We start from the raw sequence: 8,984 nt of genomic DNA, 5'->3' as shown, positions 1-8,984 counted from the left end.
ACCCCAGTAACCACATTCTACTCTTTAGTTCTATGAGTTCAACGATATTAGATTCCACAAATAAATGAGATCATGTGGTATTTGCTTTCTGTGCTTGTCTTATTTCACTTAGCATGATGTTCTCCAGGTTCATCTTACACATTTGCAAATGACAGAATTTCCTTCTTGTTAAGGCTGAATAATATTTCATTGTGTATCTATGCCACATTTTCTTTATCCATTCAGTCATTGATGGACAGACATTTAGGTTGATGCCATATCCTGGCTGTTGTGAATAATGCCGCAATAAACATGGGAGTGCAGATATCCCTTCAACACATTGACTTCAATTTCCTTGAATATACATCCAGAAGTGAGATTGGGGCATCATATGGCAGTTCTATTTTTAGTTTTTTGAGGAACTTTCATACCATTTACCATAATGGCTGTACTAATTTACATTTCTACCACCAATGTACAATGTTTTCTCTGCATCCTGGCCAACACCCCAGACGCAATTCATGCCTTTGTCACTTTCTCACTGTGTGTCGTTAGACAAACTACTTGGCTTCCTCATTGTTCTGTCCCCATCTGCAAAATAATGACTGAAACAGTGCCTACTCATAGGATTCTCATTAACTCAATAGTTTGACAGTTTCTCATAAGGTTAAATATACACTTATCATATGACCCAGCAATACCACTCCCAGAAATTTTCCTAGAGAAATGAAAACATGTTCACACAAAAACCTGAACGTGAATGTTTATGGTGACTTTACTTATTATCGAGAAAAAATGGAAATAAATGTTCTTCAACAGGTAAATGGATAAATGAACTGTGGTATACTCATACAATTGAATACAATTAAAAATGGATTTTTAATCATCAATAAAAGAAATAAATGATTGATATAAGTAACAACTCGGATAAATCTCAGTGGAATTATGCTGAGTGAAGGAAGCCAGTCTCCAAAGGTTGCATACTGTTTGATTCCATTTAAGTGACACTCTCAAAAAGACAATGTATAGTGACTGACAGAGAACATGTTAGTGTTTACCAGCAGTAGGGATGGTGGGATGTATGAAAAAATGTTCTTACTGATAGACATTCAACTTGTTTGGAAAGTCTGGATATTATAGATCCTGCTGATGTGCATGCTGCACACCTGACACAGAGAGGAGTGGACAGGAAGGGGAAGGCGAGGTTCTGTTCAAGTCCAACGGAACACCTGGCCTCAATCTGCAATCACCACTAGATGCTTTAGTCCTTCACGTTCTTCAAGGATGTAGATTAGTACACACAGTGTGAACATCTAAAGCTCCAGCTTTAGATCTGAAGTATGTTTACTTTAGAAAATTGGAAGACACTGAGGTTTTTCAAAAACAATACTGAGGTCCAAATCAGGGTGCAAGTGACAGGGAACACAGGCTACTTCTTGTAGGCATGATGCCTTCGGGAATGCCCTTGTTCCCGATTCTTTGAGGTTTTTGATTTTGTGCCCATGGAAAATGAAGAGGCTGATGATCTAAAAGGTCCTCTCCCAACAGAGCCCTGGGCAGGTGGAAAAGGCATCCCAAAGTCAACACTGCTGCCTGCCTTAGCTTGTCCAGGGACTGGGGTGCTTTGAGCAATGGGGGCCATAGTCTTTCTTGCAGAAATGCTGGCTCTCCCCAAGGCAAAAGCTGTGCTGTGGCTGGGCAGGCCTTGAGTGTTCTGGCTCCAGCCTTTTCCATATGGGATCATGGTACTGGTGGTCCCACTAGGCAATGCTCCAATGCTGAAAGCTCCGGAGGTGGAGCTCATGTCTGGGCCAGTCATTCTAATCCCAGACTCATCACAGTCCATAGGGGTCACGAATCCCCCAAAAGCGAAAGGTCGTGGGGCTCTGCTGCCAAACACTGAGCCAAAAGCCCCACTTTGGTGGGTCTGAATTACAATTCTAAACCCAGTTGTACTAGCTTGACTAATGGGAAAACCTGCTGGAATGCTGCCAATGCCTGGCCAGGTGCTGGCAGGGGTTTGAGAGGTGGAGGCTGAGGGTATCAAACACCCCAAGGCTGACTGTGTGGTACTAATGAAGGCTGGCTGAGCTGGAGTTGGCACTGGGGTTGGCAATGCCACTGCTGAGCTCCCAAAAAGAAAAGAGCTACTGACACTTGGAGTAAGGGCTGGCTGGGAAGGCCCTTGTTTCTGTCCATCTGTGGCACCAAATGCAGGCTGGGGATTAGCTCCTTGGGATAGTGGGAAAGGTGGCCTTGAGCTTGATCCCAAGGGACTTGTGATTGCTGGAGTCAGGCTGGAGATGCTGGGGGATGATGGAGGCCAGTTCGTGGATACTAGGGCTGAGGCGGGCAGAGGGCTGCCCACACTCCTGAAATTAGCAGTGCTGCTTCTAGGGGATATTTGGACAGCACTGGAAAGGACCTGGGTAAAGATGGTGACTGTGTGCACAGTAGGAATGGTAGGACGGTGGTGTGGTGGGAAAATGAATCCTGTGGCTGGGGTGAAGTCGGCTCTGAAGGCCTGAGCAGTCCTAAGCAGGAAAGTGTCGCAAGTGGAAGGGACAGAATAAGTGTTGCCTATGGCACCTGTAACATTCACTACACCAAAATCCAAAGGTGGCTTAAAAACAGAGTCTTTAGATGTGCTGGCTAGGGTGGTGGGCATGACCACAGTGGTGGCCTTGACCAGGCCATGGAAATGATGGGTAGAAGCATGAGTAAATGGAGGAGGGGTCTGCTTGGAGGAGAAAGGAGCTATCATGGGCATAGTTTGAAGTGGATCTATGCTGCCAAAGATAGGCTTGAAGGTAGGAGTTAAGGTGCCCTGAGTTGAGAGGGAAGAGCTTAAAGACGCTGCAGCTGTGACTGAAATTTTGGAATATGAGGAACCTCCAATCTCGCTATTGTGCAGGGGCCCCAAAATCGGTTTTAACATGAGGTGAGCAGAAGTTGCATCAGGAGGTGCAGATGCAGAAAGATGGGGAGTTGGGCTACTCACCATTCCAAGCAAAGTACTTTGGATGGTGGGTGGTGCAGGTGGGTCTGGGGGCATGGGAGACCTGTCAGCCTGAAAGGTTGAAGGCAGCCAGATGGTGTCAGTAACTGGTGATGTGGGAGAGGTGGGGGTCAGCACGATGAAAGTAGCTGTGGGCTTTGAGTCTGGAGAGGTGCCTGGAAGGAGCTCTGACTGTGAGCACCCTGGTGGGGTTGGTAGGCTGGGTGTCTTCAAAGGAGAATGGGCCACACTGGTTACCTCTCCCGTGGACTGTGGGGAGGTCAGTGGACCTAGAGACTTCTGCATTTTTGTTAAGTTTTGCAACTGAGGATTCGCCCCCTGGGTTAGATCTGTTTCCGAAGAAGGCAGAGTGAGAGATAGGGAAGGCTGAATAGCAAGCCAAGTCTCAGGGACAGGGTCTGTGGTGACCTCAGTTGTATCTTCTCTCGCGTTGTTGCTCCGCTGTAGTTCAGTTTTCTTCCCCAAGGTCAAGTCCTCATCAGAGACTGCATAACCAAGCTGGGGAAGTGGGATCTCCGACAGCAGGTTCTCAGGGCTAGACAGCAGCTGTGGAATCTTTTGATTTTGCTGCCCAGAACTTCCAGATGCTCCTGAGGACTCAAAATCTGATACCAGTGGGACTGAAGAGTAAGGCCGATGATCAATTTTTTTCTTTTTTATTGGCCACTCTGGTGTCTCGAATGTTACACTGGGAATACTTCTTTTCCAAGGGTCTGAGAAATTTCTGGAAGAGCTGTAAGAGCTGGAAATAGCATTCCTTTTGGAGCTGAGGGGACCACCTCTGTATATGCTGGCCAAGGAGCTCATGGAGGAGCAACTGGGTCTCTTAGTCAAGCTGTGATCCGAGCTCCAGGAATGGAGACTTCTCTTCAGCGGCCCAGGCCTGGGCACAAAAGAAGTGAGGGTTCCATTTTTCATCAGAGGCTTAAATGCAGATGGTCTGGTCTCTGGACTCCTTCTCTTACTGTCCAAGCCCTCAGGGAATAGTGGTTCTTCCAACCTCCCTTTCCCTTTTCTGCACTCTCTGAGGGCCCTCAACACTGTCTCCTTTGAACATGGATCTGAGGGCTCCTCAGAGGGTGGGGGTTCTGCAAGGGCAATTACATCTTCAGGAGAAGTGGAAGGGGACACCCTCTCGTCAGGAGGAGTGATCTTGATGGTCACTGGGCTCCAAATTGGCCTAGGATGTCGAAGAGACCAAATAGTCCGCTTTAAGTAAGTTTCCCACCAGTCTGAAGGGAGAGGCCCCAGGGTGGAATTCTGGGACTTCTTCATGGGAAAGCGCCTCCAAGCCTCGTTGGCCAGCCACGTGGTTGGATTGGCAGGATCCAGGTTTGGCGACCTCCTCACAGGTCTATACCGTGGGGCAGGGTGGGCGCGGTGGACGAACTGAACCCGATGAACTTGGTGAAGGGGCTGAGTTGGCCGGCGTTTCGTGGGCCTCTCGGGCAAGTCGGCGCGCACCTGGGCTGGGGACGAGGGCGAAAGTCCCAGCTTGCTCAGGAAACTGCCCATGAGGAGATATGAGGCGGGGTCAGTGGCTTCAAGCAAGGTTTTGGCTTCCGAGGTTTCGGACATCTGCACAATCGGACCGAGTCGAAGAGCGCAGTGTTCGGTTGACCGTTGGGATTCACGCGCGAGGAAAGCGCGAGTCTCAGGGCGCTTGGCACTCTCCAGACCCGGCACCCGCGGGAACGGGGGACGCGCGGGACTTCAGCAGTCCCAGTAACTTGCTTAGCTGTTTTGAGACCTCAGCGGGGCGGTCAGACGTTTTGCTCTCTCTGCAGCGAGTTACAGTACTTGGCGCGGGGAGAGGAACTCGAGAGGAAGCGCACGGCCCCTCGCCCCTGGCGTCGGCAGCGGCTGTCTGGGACCCTGTGGTCCGGATTCACCAAGTGGCGCGGAGCTGGAATCGAGTGGGTGCACAGTTTCCAGGCTGCGACTATTCTGGGCCTCGAAGGTACAGGCTCAGGGGGCTCAGGGCCCCGGCGCAGATCTGTCTGCCCGCGGGATCCCCTGAGTCTGAGTGGGGAGCACTATCCGCGCCCCGCGGGGTGAGTGCGGGCGGCTTTCGCAGGTGCGCAGGACTGGAGGTCTGGACCGGTGTACCTGTGCTGTCCGGATGGCATTTGTGGCACTAGCAGTCGGGAAGGCCCCTGATTGAAGATCCCCGCGCTTCTCCCTTTCTGCAGCTCTTGACGCTGCCAGTAGATGTCAGTCATTTGCCGCACAGCCACCTTTGAGGTCCACCTGTGTCTCCCAGCGGCCGAATCCAGGTTTCCTTCCTGTTCGCACTTGGAAAACTCATGGCGATTGCCATCAGGAGTGGCCTCAGAGATCCGGAGTGAACGAACGGGAAATCGCGTCTTACGGCCCAGAACCTGAGCCCTCCACAAACACTCGGCTCAGTCCCTTGCTCAGGCCACCTCCTGTTCTCTTCTGCTCTGTGAAAGGCACTGTTAAGAGAGTGAAAAGACACGCCACAGACTGGAGAAAATATTTGCATAATACGTATGTATCTGCTGAAGCACTGGTATACAAAACATACATAGAATGTTAAAACTCATAACAAGGTAGAAAATTAATGGGCAAAATATCTGAACAGAAACCCCGCCAAAGAAGATATACAGATGGTAAACAGTGTAAAAGGATGCTAAACATATGCTATATGTCAATGTTTAGCTATATATAACTAAACATCAGTAAATACTACTGATTGCAATTTAAACATCAGTAAGATACTATAATTAAAAATTGAACATCAGTAAGATATTACTACACACCTATTCAATTGGCTAAAATTCAAAACACCACATGCTAAGGAGGAGGTGGAGCAACAGGTACTCTCATTCATTACTGATGATAATGCAAAATGGTACATCCACGTTGGAGGACACTGTGGCAATTTCTTACAAAGCTAAAACACAGTCCTACAATACAATTCAACCACCACAATCCATATGTTCATCCAAATGAGCTTAAAGTGAGTGTCCACATAAGGACCTGCACATGAATGTTTATAGAAGTTTTATTCATAATTGCAAAAATTGGAAGCAACCAAGAAGTCCTTCAACAGGTAAATGAATAAACTATGGCATAACCATACAGTGGAATATTATTCAACATTAAAAAGAAATGCACTGTCAAGTCATGAAAAGATATAGAGGAACCTAAAACCCACATTGCTAAGTGAATGGAACCATCTGAAAAGGCTACATATGACTTCAAATACATGACAGTCTGGAAAAGGCAAAACAATAGAGATAGCAAAGAGAGTGCAACAGTGGTTTCAGGAGAGGAGGTAAAGAAATGTGGGATACCATTAAGCACACCAACATACACAAAATGAAAGCACTAGGAAAGGAGACAGAGAAAGAAGTAGAAAAAATTGTCAAAGAGAGTGGCTGAAAACTTCCCAATCTAATTGAAAAACATTAATCTACACATCCAGAAAGCTCAACAAATTCTACATAGGATTATACAAAGAGTTCCACAAAGAGACATGTCACGTAAAAGCACTGAAAGACAAAGACGAAGAGAAAATCTTGAAAGTAGTAAGAGAAAAATGACTCATCACTTACAGAAGAACCCTAAACAAATTAATGACTGACTTCTCATGTGAAACAATGGAGGCCAGAGGCAGTGGGATAAGATATTCTTATTCCTTTTTTTTTTTTTTTTTTTTTTTTGAGATGGAGTCTCGCTCTGTTGTCCAGACTGGAGTGCAGTGGCGCAATCTTGGCTCACTGCAAACTCTGCCTCCCAGGTTCACACCATTCTCCTGCCTCAGCCTCCCGAGAGTAGCTGGGACTACAGGCACCTGCCACCACGCCTGGCTAATTTTTTTGTATTTTTAGTAGAGATGGGGTTTCACTGTGTTAGCCACGATGGTCTCGATCTCCTGACCTCGTGATCCACCCACCTCAGCCTCCAAAAGTGCTGGGATTACAGGCGTGAGCCACCGCGCCCGGCAGGATAAGATATTCAAAGTGTTCAACAAAAAATACTGTCAGCCCAAAGTTCTATATCTAGCAAAGCTACCTTTCAAAAACGAAAGCAAAATAGACATTCCCACATAAACAAAAACTGAATTTGTTGTTAGAAGATCTGTCTTAGAAATACTAAATGAAATTCTTCAGACTGAAGGTGACACTATATGGTAATTCAAATACACATTTAAAACAAGAGCACTGGTAAAGGTAATCACGTAATTATAAAAGACAGTATAAATGTGTACTTAACTGATTCAAAAAGTAATTGTACAAAACAATATGCATATTATGCATCTGGGAGCCTATAGCATATAGAAATGTAATATATATGCTAATTTATTTGGATTTGTTTTATGCAAAAGGAGGTGGGTGAGAAGAAAGCTGCACTGGGCTAAGGAAATAACTTAAGACAAATTTATAGGAATAAACAAAGAAACCAGAAATGATAAACAAGAAGATTAATATAGAATAAGCTCTCTCTTTATATATATATATACACACACACACATATTTTTTCTCCTCTTGTTTCTCTCAGCTTATTTAAAACACATAAAATTACATAAAGTAATAATTGTAATAATGTTAGGTTTGTAATATTTATAGTTGTAATATGTATAACAATAATATGATTAAAAGGGAGAAATAGGAGAAAGAGCTATATGGGAGTGAGATTTTTATATCTCACTGAAATTAAGTTAGTATAAATCTGAAGAAATAATTCAAAATTTATAGTGGAAAAATCATCAAAGAGATTAAATGCTACAGTATAAAATATTTACTTAATTCAAAAATGGAATATAGGAGGAATAGAAGAACCAAAAAGCATGAGACATACAGAAAATAAAAAGTAAATACCAGACAAATCCAAATATAGCAGTAATATAATTGTAATAATAATATTACATGTGCATATATTAAGCAATTCAATCAAAAGGCAGAGATTGTCAGGGTGGATAAAGAAACAGTATTCAACTATCTTTTGTCTAGAGAAGACACCATTTACATTTAAAGATACAAGTAAATTGAAAGTAAAAGGATGTAAAACATATGTCATGCAACTTCATCCAAAAAAAGCTGTAATGGTTATACTAATAGAAAAAGTAGACTTTAAAACAAATAATGCTACTAGGGACAAGTAAGGACAAAAAGGGCTAATCCATCAGGAAGATATAATTATAAACATCTATGCAATTAATAAGAACACCAAAATACATAAGACAAAAGTGACAGAAATGAAGAAAAAAATAGACAATGCAAAAATAATAGTTGGAATCCTCAGCCCCACTTTCAATAATGAATAGAACAACTACAAAATAGATCAGTAGGGAAACACAAGACCTGAAGAATGCTATAAACCCAACTAGACCTAACAAATATTTATAGAATCTCCATTAAACAGCAGCAGAATGTACATTCTTCTCAAAAGCATATGGAACATTCTCTGAGATAGATCCTATGCTAGGTCATAAAACAAATCCAAATAAATTGAAACGGATAGAAAAAATGCAAATTATGTTGTCTGATCATGATGGAATGAAATCAGAAATCAAACACAGAGAAATTTAAAAATCCACAAATATGTGGAAATTAAATTTCTAAATAGCCAGTGGGTTAAAGAAGAAATATTAAGGTAAATTAGAAAATACTTCAGATAAATGAAAATAAAGAAACAACATACCAAAACTTATGGGATTCAGGTAAATTAGGGTTTAGAGGAAAATTTATAGCTATAAATGCCCATATTAAAAAAGAAGAAAGATATCAAATGAGTAAACTAAGTTTTCACCTTAAGACACTGGAAAAAGACCAAACTAAACAGAAGCAAAATTCAGGATAACAGTGAAATTAATGGAATTAGTAATAGAAAAATGTAAAGAAAATCAATGAAATGAAAAACTAGCTCTTCAAAAAGATCAACAAAATTAGCAAACCTTTAGCTAGACTGTCCAAGAAAAAAAGAGAACCAAAATTATTGGAACCCAAAAATGAAAGAG

The 8,984-nt window shown here is 43.4% G+C and overlaps 1 protein-coding gene across 1 annotated transcript; it reads right to left on the bottom strand.

Annotated features, from left to right (window-relative positions):
• Nucleotides 1-570: 570 nt before the first annotated feature.
• LOC105491661 (POM121 transmembrane nucleoporin like 2) lies at nucleotides 571-4,617 on the bottom strand. The gene has a single exon (XM_011758248.2). It carries the CDS (start codon nucleotides 4,574-4,576, stop codon nucleotides 1,409-1,411), a length of 3,168 nt encoding a protein of 1,055 aa, XP_011756550.2. The 5' UTR covers nucleotides 4,577-4,617; the 3' UTR covers nucleotides 571-1,408.
• Between the last annotated feature and the right edge of the window lie 4,367 nt (nucleotides 4,618-8,984).

The sequence above is a fragment of the Macaca nemestrina genome, chromosome 5 (genome assembly GCF_043159975.1).
Source record: "Macaca nemestrina isolate mMacNem1 chromosome 5, mMacNem.hap1, whole genome shotgun sequence".
Classification (NCBI taxonomy): Eukaryota; Metazoa; Chordata; class Mammalia; order Primates; family Cercopithecidae; genus Macaca; species Macaca nemestrina.
The sequence above is the reverse complement of the archived record's forward strand: the minus strand, read 5'-3'. Positions and strand labels throughout refer to the sequence as shown.